Genomic DNA, 16,823 nt, shown 5'->3' with positions numbered 1-16,823 from the left:
TAATATGTAAGAAGCACATTGCATATAAATATAAATTATTAAACAGTAAAATCTTCTTCTATAATACGCAACCGTGGCTATTCGTTTGTCTGTCCAGGATCTTAAATCACCTGTAGCTCGCAAACCATTTCACCTATTGACTTGAAATTTGGTACACATATACTACGTCACGTCTACTATTCGCTTTCGGGGTGATGATTTTATTACTCTTTATATCTTTATTTTATTTTATTGTAGAATCAACTCACAGCTGCGCGCACCACTGCGGCCGTGGCGGATGCGTATGGGTGCCGTTTTCATTCCCTACCACCTTCGCTAATCATTCTTGAGGCAGATTGAAGACTCAAGTGCAAGCTTAACTGAAAAATTAAAGAAAACATACTAAGTTATCGCAACACAAAAACTAACTTAATCAGTTTTAACGGGAAAAGATGCCGACGAAAGAAGAGAAGCAGCGGGACGCTAGGGTGAAGAGCTGCTCATTAAGCAGCAAGTGCATCAACCTCTGAGCAAACGAATGGTAAACGTACAGAGAAAGAGGATAAATAACATGAATGCTCATGTCAAGTGTATTCACTCCACGTTATTGTGCAGTGCGCTGTTAGTGGTATTTTGATAAAAGAATTTGAACAACATATAAGAAGCGTATAAATTATTAAACAGTAAAACATTAACATTTAAGAAGTAAAGATACATTGAGTACTACTGCAGTGCTTTCAGGTATAGTACAGTAATCCCTCGCTATTTCGCGGTTCACTTTTCGCGGATTCACGACTTCGCGGGTTTTTAAATACAAGTGATTGCCCGCCTATCGTGGAAGTTATGTTCCAGACCCATCAGCAACAGGAGAAAATCCGCGATATAGAAAGACCATATAAATAAACATTTTTATAGTTTAAGCCTTAAAATACCCATCCCACATGCTTTAAACACATGTAAACTTATAAAACACACTTTGTTAACACATATGATATGTGGATGTCGGGCTAAGGATATGAGTAACATCTCACTATTATAAAACATTTTAACTTCACGCAAGACAAGACAGTGAGACAGGAAAATAGGTGCTGTACAGGCTTTTAAATTATTGACACGCAGAGCGACAAGCAGCACAAAGCCAGCACAAAGTCCACTTCTCCTTAGCGTTCATTCAGCTCCCCACCCCCTTGACAATGCGAAGTGGCAGGAGCGTACTGCGCCTCCGGGGAGGAGGGTTTGAGCGAACGTGCGTTCAGCCCTCACACACCCCCACTCCTCCTCCTCCTTCCGAACGCGCAGAACGACAAGCAGGCATTTTGGCAGAAGCAGCACGAAGTCCATTTCTGGTCAGCATGAGTTCAGCAGCCCCCTTTCACAAAGCGAGTGCAGACACATCGACGTCTGATCGCTGCGTGCAGTGTGCAGTGTTGGTCTGCGGTGTTTAAGAATGTAGAAAGTGTTTAAGAGCATAGGAAGTGTTTATAAGAGTGTGGGAAAGGTTAACAAGAGAGTGAGAAAGGTTTATAAGAGTGTGGGAAGGGTTTATGAAGCCTTAAAATATGTATAAATAAAAAAATAATTATAGGTCGCTACTTCGCGGATTTTCACCTGTCGCGGGGGACTCTGGAACGTAACCCCCGCGATAGGTGAGGGATGACTGTACATTTTTTGTTTGCCCATTACATGCATAAATGTATACATTTTTTGGTGTACCTACCCGAGAACACGCGACATGACCCGGCAGTTAAAAGTTTCTCGCTCCAGCAATTTTAACTCTGTTACAAAGTCATTCAAAGTCTTGTTTATACCTCATGTCTTCTCATTAAACTTGTATCTCGAGAATATGGTATTGCAAACGGCAGCGGGAGCGTTTCTATAAACTCAATTTAAACTTACGGTTTACACCGTGCTTTGAAGATGCATAGTACGCGACACGTGTTTCGCCGTAATTATGGGCTCATCAGGCGTACACACTCACTGCACTCCCTTACGGGAATCGAACCTCGGCTCTAGAAGCGAAGCCCCTAACGTTGTGCCACGGCGTGTGTTTCGTTCATTTGACATCATGTAGATCGGGGTAATTACATTGCAGGCATTCGTAGTCTGATTCACAATCTGATTGTATGGGTGGTTACCTACCAGTTAATGCTTGTGGTTGGTCAGCAAGTCGGCTAACTTCTGCCACGGTGCCCTCTTTCAGTTGCGAGAAGCAGATTATAGAATGGTTGAAATAGTTTAATATATATAGCAAAATCCCCGCGCTTCGCAGGGGCGAATATGGTATTGCAAACAGCAGCGGGAGCGTTTCTATAAACTTAATTTAAAGTTATGGTTTATACCGTGCTTTGTTTCATATTCTTTTCCTACCTTATCAATTGTGTAATGTGTTTTTTGAACAGGTTTGATTCATCGAAGTGATCACTCCTGCTGCGTTCAGTCACTTCACGTGAGCCGCTCTCTTGTGTGATGTTGCGATGTCCATGGGTTTATTTAATGTTAGCTAAGACCCGGCAGTTATAAGTTTCTCTCTACAGCAATTTTAACTCTGTTACAAAGTGATCCAAACTGTCGTTTATACTTCGTGTCTTCTCATTAAACTTGTATCTCGCGAATATGGCATTGCAAACGGCAGCGGGAGCGTTTCTATAAACTTAATTTAAGGTTACGGTTTACACCGTGCTTTTTTATACCTCGTGTCTTCTCATTAAACTTGTATCTCGCGAATATGGCATTACAAACAGCAGCGGGAGCATTTCTATAAACTTAATTTAAACTTACGGTTTACACCGTGCTTTTTTATACCTCGTGTCTTATGAAGATGCTTGTATGTGTCACTCGCTCGCTTCTTTGGGGCTCCTCCTTCTTTTCTACGTACTGAGTTCACAGTCAGTTCACGTGCTTATGTGGGAGGCGTGATGACGCGACACGCAACTCCGCCTCTCACGGCCATCGAGCTGCACTCCATTCCAGTACATGGACAAAAAAGAGGTTCCAGTTATGACCATTACGCGTAGAATTTCGAAATGAAACCTGCCTAACTTTTGTAAGTAAGCTGTAAGGAATGAGCCTGCCAAATTTCAGCCTTCTACCTACACGGGAATTTGGAGAATTAGTGATGAGTGAGTGAGTGAGTGAGTGAGTGAGTGAGTGAGTGAGTGAGTGAGTGAGTGAGTGAGTGAGTGAGTGAGTCAGTCAGTCAGTCAGTCAGTCCGTCAGTCAGTGAGGGCTTTGCCTTTTATTAGTATAGATAAAGCACAAACAACAGCATCAAGGGTTGGGACATCAGATGTTGTTTTGTCTTGGTAGAGTAATAAATGTTGCTCTACTTTCCCCTATTGTATTATTAATATGTAGCCTTAGAATGATTAATCTCACAGACTTACCACTGTTTATAAGGTAATATTGTATATAACTTATCCCCACCTTCCCTTCTATATCTATAACCTCAGGCAATTAGATGTAGTAAAAAGACAAGCAGAAGTTAAGTTACAATTTAAACAATGTATTATTGATAATATTCATAAATAATAACAAAATGCAAAGTATATTTGAATATTGGCAACCACACAACCTGATTAAATGGTGATATGTAGTTCAGGCGGCACACAGACTTGTAGTTACTTAAATGACTCTAGTTAAGGCATCATTGGTGCTCAGCTTTCAGCCACATATCTGTTCAAAATGGCTGCTGAGCTGTGCTCTTCATTGTGTTGTCTTCATCACAGGTTAGCAAGAGAGATGCTTCTTTCAGATGTTGGTTAGTAAGAGAGAGAGTGTGAGCTTAAACAAGTAAATATATAGATTTTCTGTCCAACCCCTACAGCCAATAGGGCGTTGTAATATTTAAAGGCTTCTGAACCAAGCCAATTCCAAACAGCCATACTTCAAACCAATGGGGGAAATAGAACATCTTAACACCTGCCCCCAAACCATATGTTAAAGTACACCTTATCCCATTTGCGGGGGTAGAAATGACTTTAGCAAACACTCGGCAAACTGGTTTAAAACACATCCCCCAAATCCTGTCGTAAAATTCAAACAGACCCATTCCTGGCTTGGGTAAACACTAAATTACACTGCTTTGTCTAAATTACAAATAAAGATATACAGTACAAAATATTCATCAAGTTATATGTAAACTCTCACATCACAACACTCCACCCCGGTGAATGTTTTGTACAATGTCTTTATAAACAGTCTTAATTGTTTAAAGAGTCTGTTGAATAACTTTGTTTTGCAGTATTTGCTCTCACAGTGTTAAAAGTTGTCCATGACCATTTGTCCATTACATATCTTCTTTATTTCAAAGACAATCTGAAGAACTTGGATGGGCTTCTGATGACTTGTATCTGCTCTGGCTTGCTTCAACTGTTTGTTTAGCTTTCTGCAGTCTTCATATGTTATTAGATCTGGTGGTTCAAAATGAGACAAGTCCACACCTTGCACTAAACTAACCATACTGCAATTTAAATCTATTCTGAATTTCTAAAACTGACCTTTGTTCTTTACTGGTTTTGTGTCTAACTACTAATTAGACCCTGTCCCAAACTATTCATTTAAGCATATGCAGCTGTACAATTAACATCAAAATTTGAAAGGTAACATGCCACAGGTGCCAGTACAACCAGTTCTGCCCAAGTGAGAGCACATGTGCCACTGCATAAACTGTTCACAAACCAACCTCTGTGGCCCCTCTTCACACATTTGGGGTTGATTTAGTTGCCTCTTGTGCTTTCCTACCCACGGTGCAACTCTTGACTGCCATCAGCCTTTACCAGTATAGGCTGGCATCACCACCATGAGACATCACAGCTATGCAACTCATCATTCCCCCTGTAGGCCACCCCTAGAGTTGTTTGCTCACCATATGCATACTCGTTGTGCTAAACACCTCAGTTCAGAACTGGCCCACTGGTCCTCTGCTTGTACCAGAGCTGACAACCTCAGCAGGGCTTCCGTATTTTCCCAATCAGACTATACCTAAACATCGGAACCCATATGTCTTGCAAATGTACCAGCTGCACCTGCTCTTTTGAAAAGTTCACCAATTTTCTTAGTTTATCGTTTCTTAATAATAGTATTAATTATATTAATTGTCCCACTTAATTAATTAATACCCAGAATGTATACTGTATGAGCCCAAAATTAATCCCCTTATTTTGGCATTCCTAACTGGTTTGTTCAGTTTCCACCCCTTGGAATATAAATTTTCTGCAGTAATGAACAAACCTTTCCTTTTAAACTATAGCTATTGTGACTAGCCTTATTATTACATGACTTGTGGACTTGTTACTCACTTAAACCCCAGTAAGTGTCTTTTTCTTGCTGTTTCTTCAGTTCTTGTTCTTGTCTTTGTCTTTAGGCTTTGCCTTTGGTCTTTTCCGCTGTTTATCCATTCCGCTATGTAGGCAGGTCTGCAAAATGGAAGGTGACAAACAGTTTCTGTCCATCTCATCTTCTTGGTTGTTAACCTGGTGCCAACACTCAAATTTTGCTTCCAGGCATTCATTGGAACAGCTTGGCCACCAATGCCACTCTGCTCCAATGTGCTAGTTGTAAACCAATCTCCTGCATGGATTTTACTCTGCTAATTGCCTTCACTATTTATTACCTGCACCAACCCAAAGTCCGTAAAACCTCAAATAATAGAAGTAGCACTATTACAAAAGGCCAGAAAATTGAAACAGAAATAACTATTTTCCCTTTCCTGTCTTCCTGCGCTACCCTTCTATTTTTTTCATTGCCTGTGTGTCTTTTTTTATTTTATTGTATGGTAACTGCTACCTGAAAGTGTGGACTAAAACCTCTCCAAAATCCCAATTCTAAATCCAGCATCTCTCCTAAAACTGACCTGTGTTCTTTACCCAATACCAGCTCACTTTTCTCCATTTTATTACATGGAGATTCATAGGCTGTCTTTTTAAACAACTGGTCAGTCAGGTTTCGATTTACTGAACCTAAGTGTGTGTGCTTTTTAATTACTGCTGGCCCCAGCACAGCTGTTAGGACCCTCACACCCCTGTGCATTCCTGGCTTGCTGCCAGAGCTTGGAAACCTTCCTGCTGCAGGAATAATAAAAGAAATAAACATTTGATTTAAAAAAATTACTGTAACATTTCTAACTACTATCTGTCATCTCTGCACTTGATTTTCTTATCTTATCTCCTGTTATATGTAGTTCTTTAACACCTCCTATAATGACTATACAGATAAATTAAAAATCACTCATTTGTAAGTACAGAAAGTGAATTGCTGTTTGGTACGTTTTTACATTTTCTTATTGTTCCTCTTGTGGATTCCTTTCTAAAACTGGCTTTCTTTTACATTTCCAAGAAATGCCAAGAATTGTTGTCCAATATGAACAGGAATGCTGTCTTCAGTGTTTTCCATACTTGTTTCAACTGGGCTTGGCCAATAAATGTGGACATACAGGATAGAAGAGCATATGATAATCTATACTAATAAAAGGCAAAGCCCTCACTGACTGACTGACTGACTGACTGACTGACTGACTGACTCACTCACTCACTCACTCACTCACTCACTCACTCACTCACTCACTCACTCACTCACTCACTCACTCATCACTAATTCTCCAACTTCCCGTGTAGGTAGAAGGCTGAAATTTGGCAGGCTCATTCCTTACAGCTTACTTACAAAAGTTAGGCAGGTTTCATTTCGATATTCTACACGTAATGGTCATAACTGGAACCTGTTTTTTGTCCATATACTCTAATGGAGGAGGCGGAGTCACGTATCGCGTCATCACGCCTCCTACGTAATCACGTGAACTGAAAACAAGGAAGAGATTTACAGCACGAGTCAAACGCGGGAACGAAGGTAAATGACGTTAATTGTTGACTGTCTTTTAATACTGTGTAAGCATACATATTAACACATGTGCAATTAAACGTGTGCATTTACAGGGTGATTTATCATGCTTAAAAGCTCGCCTTTTATTAAAAAGGTAAATGCAAACTGTTTTCATTCTGAAGGGCACAAACCATGTTAGATTTCAGCCATTAAACGACGCAAAAATGTCGGTACACCAGATAAATAAGCGCAACATATTATCAGTTGTATTGTATGCTTACAATACATATAGAAATGTGTTAATCGTTAACTAATATTATGGGATGGTGTTTTTCGACTCGCGCCTTGATTTAAACGATTGCATGTCTTGGTGGGTTTGCGTAGCTTATTGTCAATATCTTTACACCTCTTTTTAAGACTTAATTTAAAAAGATTTTCTTTTCTTCTTAATTAAAATTTAAAAGCAATACTTCACCGCTGCGAAGCCCCTCTAGCACTGACGTCCGAGGTTTGATTACCGTAAGCGAGTGCAGTGAGTGTGTACGCCTGATGAGCCAAGAATAAGGGGGAAACACGTGTCGCGTACTCTTTGCATTATTTGACAGTAAACTATTTTCAACCATTCTATGATCTGCTTCTCACAAATGAAGGCACCGTGGCTGATGTTACCTGACTTGCTGGCCAACCATAAGCGTTACCTGGTAGGTAACCACCCACTCACTTCACTCCCTTACGGGAATCGAACCTCGGACGTCAACGCTAGAGGTGAAGCCCCTAAAATTGCGCCACGGCGTGTGGTTCGTTTATTTGACAGCATGTAGATCGGGGTAATTACATTCACGGCATTCGTAGTCTGATTCACAATCTGATTGTATGGGTGGTTACCTACCAGGTAACGCTTATGGTTAGCCAGCAAGTCAGCTCGAAGTGATCACTCGACTGAAGGCAGCTTCACAAAAAAACAGATCCTTAACAAATTGTTATTGGTATATTTTCCCTCAATTTAAAAAGGTTTTCTTTTCTTCTTAATAAAAATTTAGAAGCAGTACTTCGCCGGTGCGAAGCGCAGGGATTTGAGTGACTGACGCATACAGACATATTCATGAGTGCAGGTACTTCGGAAAGAAAGCACCGTGTAAACCTAAAGTTTAAATTAAGTTCATAGACCTACAAAAGGTTGCCATTGATTTCAGGCAAGATTGCTTTTCTCCTGTACAACTATACGTTGCATTCTCAAGAGTGTGCTTGCACTACTTGGTCATATTACAACCGGAGTGCTGAACTGACAACGTGGTATACAAACAGAACTATAACAATCGTAAAAAAAGAAAAAAAAAAGCGAAGAACCCTTGGATTTAACAAAAAGGCTCCTTCCTTGGCAAAGCAAGGAAAAAGGAAGACCTTATATGGCGTTCGTTTATAAAACAGCGGAAAAGCTGTGTTAAGGCTGCTTCACAAAAAAACAGATCCTTAACAAATTGTTATTGGTATATTTTCCCTCAATTTAAAAAGGTTTTCTTCTTAATAAAAATTTAAAAGCAGTACTTCGTGGGGATTTAGATCTATATATATATATATAGATCTATATATATATATATATATATATATATAGATAGATAGATAGATAGATAGATAGATAGATAGATAGATAGATAGATAGATAGATAGATAGATAGATAGATAGATAGATAGATATAGGTATATATATAGATAGATATAGATATATATATAGATATATAGATATATAGATATACATATATAGATATAGATATATATATGTATGTATGTCTATATATATATATATATATATATATATGTAAGCTTATAAGTACTGCCTTACTTCTCTTTAAGAAAGGAAGATGTAATGATACTTGATTTAAACGATTCCATGTCTTGGTGGGTTTGCGTAGCTTATTGTCAATATCTTTACACCTGTTTTTAAGACTTATTGACTGAAACGGGCTTTCACGAAAAAGTTAGGGCTTTGCTACAGGATACACCCTCCACAAGTTAAGGAAGTAAAAATAAAAGTATATATTTCTGTTTTATTTAAACCTTTTAAGTTCATATGCATAGCCCCATTTGGCTGTTTTAGTTTTTTTTTTTCTTTCTTCAGTAATATTTAATCTCCTTAAAGAAAAAGAACATATGCATTTTACTTTTTTTGTATCTCTTTAGTAATATTTTAGTGTAAAAGGATAACCAGTATTTAAACCTTTTATGTTACTTTATAAAGTTATTTTACACAATGTTGGAAAATTAATAAGAAAGCTACATATTTTGGCAGCTGCTGCTTTAATTTTCAATGAAATGAAAAAAGCTCTCCAAGAGAAAACGTCAATGAAGAAGAAACAGTTTGCACTATCTAAAAAGGAGAAAGCCTCATTTATAAAGGTTTTCTGCAGATGACTTAACTGAAAATAAATGAATAGTTCCTATGTGTATAATACATATTTATCTATTTTACTTATGCGTTTATTCCAGCAACTTGCAACATCTGAGGTACAATTTGTTACATTACTTTTGTTTTTTGCAGCACAGGCAGGTGAAGTGACTTCCTCAGGGTCACACAGTGGTGTCAGTACCAGGATTTGAACTGACAAGCTCCGGGTTTGCTGAAATATTACTGAAGAAAGAAAAAAAACGAAAACGGGCAAATACGGCTATGCATACAAATGTCCATCCATCCATTATCCAACCCGCTATATCCTAAATACAGGAGCCAATCCCTGCCAACACAGGGCACAAGGCAGGAAACAAACCCTGGGCAAGGTGCCAGCCCACCGCAGGGCGCACACACCCACACACCCACACACCAGAGACAATTTGGAATCGCCAATGCACCTAACCTGCATGTCTTTGGACTGTGGGAGGAAACCGGAGTACCCGGAGGAAACCCAGACAGACACGGGGAGAACATTCAAACTCCACGCAGGGAAGCGAACCCGGGTCTCCTACCTGGCACCTTTCACTGCACCACCATGCCGCCCAATACAAACTTAAAAGGTTTAAATAAAACAGAAATATATACCTTTATTTTTACTTCCTTAACTTGTGGTGGGTGTATCCTGTAGCAAAGCCCTAAGTTTTTTCATGAAAGCCCCTTTCAGTCAATAAGCCTTAAAAACAGGTGTAAAGCTAAACTTGCAGCACCGCTATTCAATTACACTTGCCTAACGCCTCTCCTAAGGGGACATACTGTAGGATCTAGGCATTAGTCAAAGCACCAATCACAGGCCCGATTAGAAAGCAGGAAGCTGTGATTTGTCGTCTCCCTCCCATGTAACAATCACAGCCCGTGTTACAACGCACTATGTATGTATGTATCTATGTATATATGAAGAGGATGGATGAATGGATGGATGTATATGTGTGTGTTTATGTATGTGTGTATATGTATGTGTATATATATATGTTGATATGTGTATATATATATGTATATATATGTGGATGTGTATATGTATATATGTATATATATGTATATATGTATATATATGTATATGTAGATATGTGTATATATGTATATATGTATATATGTATATGTATATATATGTTTACATAACCTCTTTAACACACTACTTCTCCGCTGCGAAGCGCAGGTATTTTGCTATATATATATATATATGTGAATGTATGTATGCATGTATGTATATATGTATGTCTATATTTATATATATATATATGTGCATATGTATATACAGTATATGTGTATATGTATGTAGATATGTATATATTTATATGTATATATATGTACATATATATATATATTTAGATGTGTAAATTTGTATATGTATATATATGTATATGTGGATGTGTATATGTATGTATATATATGTATATGTAGATATGTGTATATGTAGATATGTATATATATGTATATGTATATATATATGTTTACATAACCTCTTTAACACACTACTTCTCTGCTGCGAAGCGCGGGTATTTTGCTAGTTCTTTATAGTTGGCAAATATCAATTGAAAATATAATTATGAGATAGCTTTCGTTTAATAATGACTACAATAATTTGTACTATCTAAATCTTCAGGATACTATATTTAAATGTATATATTAGTAAATAAAGCTTAATATAAATATTTGTGATTTACATTTTGTGCCATAGCTTTGAACACCAATCATTTTCTGTTTGTGTTTTTCTTTACTTTTCTTTACTTTTACTTGCAGATTTAAAGAAGGTATTCAGCAATTGAAGGCTGGGCTGGACTGTGTTAATATAATGAAAACTGGTTTGTTTGTATCACCTTGCAGAACTCGTTATCACTGGATCTGTGAAAAGATAATATTACAGAAGTGATATATTAGCTTGCTGTATTTAACATATATACGTTTTCTCTGTCATTTATATTTATTTAATATGCTTTCTTTAATTTATTTTTAAACATTAATGTTAAGTGTAAAATGTGTTATTCATTTAAAATCTATCAATAATTAAATAAACACAGAAACACAAATAAATTGTTGAAATATTTTAAAGATATTTACTTTTATGTATTATTCTACCATAAAAACAGTCCCTTTGCAGATGTATGTATTTAGTCATCTTTTTGCTTGTTTGGTATTACTATAAAAACAGCCATACCACTGACATCATGGGGTCTGCTCAGGTGGTCTACATGTACTAACTGCCATGAAGGTCATCTTATCACCTTTGAATTTGATCCTTTTTAATATGTGAGACTTTGTTTCTTATATCTTAACTTTTGAAAGATTTTTTTCCATTAAAGCTGCATGTCTTTCAGAGCAATATTATATTTTGTGTAGCAGATAGAGGCGTGGTCCACCTCTTGAACCCTCAGGTACCACTCTGAACACCATGTGAAAGTATAATTATTATTTATTTTATAATTAAACTGTGCACAAAGCACCCTCCACTCCACACTCATAAACTACAATTCTCTTACTACAATACTCTTTCCTCCTCGCCCAGACACTTCGCCCTCCTACCTCCCAGCTCAGCTCAGTGTCTGGGCTTTCCCACAGTCCTTTATTATCCCCTGACCCGGAAGTGGTTCCCGGCCAAACCCACAAGTCCTTATTCCCTCCGGGTCAGGGTAAACAGTCCTTTTCTTCAGCCCGGGAGCACGTCGTTCTTTCCTGTCACCTGATGATGACGCACTCCCGGGTTATAGGGCACATAAGAGCCCACTAGCCCCCCTACAGCGACTCCCGGTGGTCCCAAGGTATCCAGCAGGGCTGTGTATACAAACTACAAAGTCCATGAGGCCCTGCTGGAACTCGGGGCACGATCATGCCGTCCGGAGGGCTCCTCCTGGCGGCCTGGGGGTGTCGACCAGAGTCTGTAGCTGGCTGTCCTTCACAATTGTTATTTGTCATCTTGTTTGTATGTTTAAGGCAGTTTGCTTTTATAGCTTTTAGCATTGTGTTGTTTATTTTTGCATTTTTCTTACTTTATCATTAGACTGGCACACACTGCTTTGGGGACTTGCCTTTTGTTCACTGTCTAACTGCTGTCTGTGGGGAATTTGCACATTACAAATGTATCTGTGTTGTTTTTCTCCCAATTCACCAGTCTTATTCAACATCTAATAAATATGGGTATTATAATAATTATTGACTTTTTAAATTGTGCCTGTATGTGGGGTGTGTGTGTGAGCTGACATATACACATATGAACAATAACACTAACACACAAAGCCTTGTACATTCCTCTTACTTTTGTATTATGAAGATAACCAGAGTGTCTTCACTTTGGATATTAATGGTTTGATTATCCCAGATAATTCTATTGTCTCACTCTGAATTTGCAATTTGTTGTGGTAATGTGTATTTCAACCATTTGGAGGGATGACGGAATCAGAAGAGTCCAAATACTTAAGAATGTCATCTTGATATGTCACCTTACACTTGACAAGGGTGCTTTAGCGGTTTGTCTACCAGACAGTAAAGAGTCGCTGATGTCACATGACCGCTAGCAGCTCTTAAAGTAGTTTTCTGTTTGATGTGATAGGGGTTTTACAGCTGTGCCGCTTCCATATATGCTATAATGAAATGAAAAATTTCTTTTTAAACGAGTGTCTTTGTTGGAGCACATGGTTGACTTTCCTGTGAGATTAAGGTTCCTTTTTTCAATTGCTACCCTACAACAATGTCTTGGTTCTCATTAAGTTTGCTTTTCCCAAATCTCTATCTCACAATAAAACCCTCTTTGGTCTCTGTCTATTAAACAACATGAAATAAGAATTCCAAAATGGAAAATCAATTAAAAAACACAAATCAATGTCACAAAAATTGTCTGAGAATAATTTTTAACAACAGTATGAAAAACGGTGGTAGTACATGCAGACCACCTGACCTGACTAGAGATATAAGTATTTTAAATTCTATTACTTGCATGGATGCTGTATTATTGATAATATTTGTAAAATGATAAGAATAAACAAAGTACATTTGAATATTGGCAACCATACAACCTGATAAATGCTGATGTGTAGTTTCAGGCGGCACACAGACTTGTTAGTTATTTAAAATGATTCTAGTTAAGTCATCATTTTTAGTCTGCTTTCGTCAGAACAGGCCGCATGCCTGTCTCAATATGGCTGCTGACTTGTGGTTCTCAGTGTGGCCTTCTTTTCAGTCCATAGTGTGTGAGATGCTACTTCATCATGATGGTGTGAAAGTGAGAGATAGGGAGGGGAAAAGCGACCAAATTTATACTTTTTTTGTCCAAATCCTTATACCAAAAGGGTGTCGAACTACAAAATGGCCTCTGATTCAAACCATTCCCAAACAGCTCTATGGGGGCACACACCTGCCTCTAAACCATTTGTTGAGCTGATGCTTGTCAGCCAGGTAGTCTGGCTTTCCTATGGGGGTTAATCGAGAGAGTCCTGCAGAGAATCACTTGCCAAACTGGTTTTAGGCACTTCCCCCGACACCTGACATTTGAGCTATGGAATATCTGGTTATTCTAATCTAAGATTATAATATAGATCATAAAACAAAGTGTGAATACACTTTAAAAGGAAGAAAGACGCCTTGAACACTACCTCTTAAAAAATTGCTTTTCAAAGAGTTTTACAGCACTCCCTTTTGTCGACAGAGTTCATTTACAGGACATTGTAATCTCTCTGAGCACAAACATGTAAAAAAGGAATATGTTTTCTGCTTTTAATATAGTGCCTGCAGTCTCAAAATGATTAATTTCTACTCCATAAAAATTATGGGCTTTAAGGTAACAACTGACTTAGAATTTTGATAAATTGGCTTTGGTGATTCGGCTAGTTACTTGTCCTGATGTACTGTCACCATGAAAAAGGCAGTTTATAAAGAAAAAAGAACCAGTGGATAAAACTTAAGACAGAGCCTAGCCAATTGTTTTACCATGTTACCAGATCACCTGTGATGTACACTTAACATGAAAGGTACCAACTAACACCTTAGGTTCCTTTCTTAATTTGGGTGGGATTGGACGTAGGAAGAAACATCAAAACCATCTATACAACTGTTACCTATAACCTTTTACCTGCCCCGCTGTCCATATTGTACCCCACTTATTTAATCCTAGGAAACTTTATCAGCAGGCTACTTTGCTGTTTTTTCATTCTTTTATTTCAACCAAGTTTGCCACCAAGAGTGGACTACTCAAAGTGTCCTTTGTGCCCTTACGAAAACACAGCTAGATAAGGAATGATCAATCGTGACACTTAGCTAGCTAAGTGCAATGATCATATAGAAATTGGCTTCAAACTTTTACTTAAAAATCCTATTTATTTGCCTAATAACCAATAGCAGAAAATATAAGAAATCCAAAGAATGTTACCACCTGTATGGGTTTATGTAATCTTCATTCAATCGAGATGACATTTCCTAAATGGTCCAAATCCTTGGTTACAGATAGTATATCTTTAAGCAAAAGATGAAAAGAAAGATTTCTTGATGGATATAGAGGTTCTTTTCCAAGTGTCCAGCAACTAAACTTCATATAGAAAGTGGCCATTTCTGCAGCTGTCCTGGCCTCTTTACCAAACTGTCAGAAGTGCAGCAGCTAAACTAAAAAACTCATTTTCTGCAACAAAGTAGCTAGTGAAGTAAACTGAACTGAGAAAATTCTTTTTAAAAAGTTTAATTAAAGGCAGCCACTCTCTCTCCTCACTTTGGATCAAAATTAAACACACATGGTTTTTTATTCTTCAGTAAAAACAAAACATTTTCTTCAAACAGTGAAAAGTGCATTAATTCTTTATTACCAAGCCAATCTCTTATTACCAAGCCAAAGAAAACCTGCGAATATAAACCAATTGCTGTTTGTTGAGAAGAGCAGACACTTTCTCAGAACACTGAAAACTGTACTAATTCTTTATTTCCAAGCTAATCTTGTGTTCCATGGGCATCAAAAGCTACTCAAAGCTGCAAACAGGCTGGCTATACAAAATATCCTAAAGTCCTGTTTGACATTAAGCTTTCCTATAATGCACTTCACTTCTATTTAGCGAGACAATATTTTCAGGCTAAGGCCTGAATACAAACCAATTGCTATGTGTTTTCTGAAATATTGTGCTTCAAACACAAAAGAGTCTTGCAGACAGATATTACCATAAGTAATCAACTGCCTTTTTTGCTCTTCTGAAATTGTGAAACCATTATTTTGCATGAAACCCATCAACGTCATTCTTCAACAGTCCTGGCTCCACTCTAATGTCCAAGGGTGTTTACTTGTAGATCCAGAAGTGATGATTTCACTCACTGTATCTTTGGGCACTTGGCAAGGTGAGCTGATAAATTTGCTGCTATGCTCCCGGTAAGGCCTCCCAAGGAAAATTGGTCCCAGGTGAGGGCTCAGACAAAAAGATTCAAAGCCTTCTAATGAAGCAAACCCATGAATTTAAAAAGAGTACCTTGCCCAATATGGGGCTACTGGGGCCTCCTCATGGAGCCAGGCCTGGGAGAACTGCCTAAAGGCAAGGGCCTACCAAAGCCCAAAAATGCAACATGGGACTGCCCTCCTGTGGGTCCACCACCTGTTGGAAAAATTGGGGCCAAGTGCAATGTGACCTGGGTGGCGGTCAAAGGCAGAAGCCTTGGCAGGCTGGAACCCAAATACACAAACTGACTCTTGGGATGTAGAATGTCACCTCTCTTGTGGGGAAGGAGCCAGATTTGGTGGGTGAGGCGGAGTCCCACCAACTAGATATAGTTGGGTTCATGTCCGCCCACTCGCTTTACTTTGGAGTTGCACAGGTGGAAAGCGGGAGAGGGCTACTTATTGAGTCCCTGCCTTGTCAATGCCATGTTGGAGTTTGCCCCAGAAAACAAGAGGGCTGCCTCTGTGTGGGTTAAGGTGGCGGAGGGGAGGTCTCTACCTGCTATATGTGCATATACACCAAATGTCAGTTTGGAGTACCAGGCCTTCTTGGAGTCACTGGAGGGGATCTTGGAAAGGGTCCCAGCTCTGGACTCCATATTTCTGCTGGGCGATTTCAACGCCCACATGGGTAACGATGGAGAAACCTGAAGAGGCATAATTGACAGGAATGGCCTCCCTGATCTAAACAATACAATACAATTTATTTTTGCATAGCCCAAAATCACACAAGAAGTGCCACAATGGGCTTTAACAAGCCCTGCCTCTTGGCAGCCCCCCAGCCTCGACTCTCTAAGAAGACAAGGAAAAAAATGGAAGAAACCTTGGGAAAGGCCGTTCAAAAAGAGACCCCTTTCCAGGTAGGTTGGGTGTGAAGTGGGTGTCAAAAAGATGGGGGTCAATATAGTACAATACACAGAACAAAACAAATCCTCAATACAGTATAAAAATAAAAATTTTACAAGTACAGAGCAGAATTTAACAGTAGATGATATCATGTAATATGATTGGGATTTGTTTAGAGTCCTGGAGACCTCAGCCATCAAGCTGCCTCCCCCATTTGGTCATTCCATTCCCAATCCAATGAAAGGACCCCTCTACCCCAAGATTCCTGTGACCCTCCATCGGGGTGACTTTACCTTAGGCAGGCAAAACAACTTGGCAGGTGGGCCATGGCACCAAGTGCCACAT

General features: G+C 38.7%; 1 protein-coding gene across 1 annotated transcript in view; it reads left to right on the top strand.

Moving 5' to 3' along the window:
* The window catches only part of LOC114642557 (uncharacterized), a 469,497-nt gene extending 458,392 nt beyond the window's left edge, over positions 1-11,105 (top strand). Inside the window, exon 20 of the mRNA XM_051932215.1 lies at positions 10,976-11,105. Coding sequence (XP_051788175.1) covers positions 10,976-11,105 — 130 coding nt within the window. The remainder of the gene's footprint in view (positions 1-10,975) is intronic.
* The last annotated feature ends 5,718 nt before the right edge of the window (positions 11,106-16,823 follow it).

This window comes from Erpetoichthys calabaricus, chromosome 9 (genome assembly GCF_900747795.2).
Source record: "Erpetoichthys calabaricus chromosome 9, fErpCal1.3, whole genome shotgun sequence".
Taxonomy (NCBI): Eukaryota; Metazoa; Chordata; class Cladistia; order Polypteriformes; family Polypteridae; genus Erpetoichthys; species Erpetoichthys calabaricus.
The sequence above is the reverse complement of the archived record's forward strand: the minus strand, read 5'-3'. Positions and strand labels throughout refer to the sequence as shown.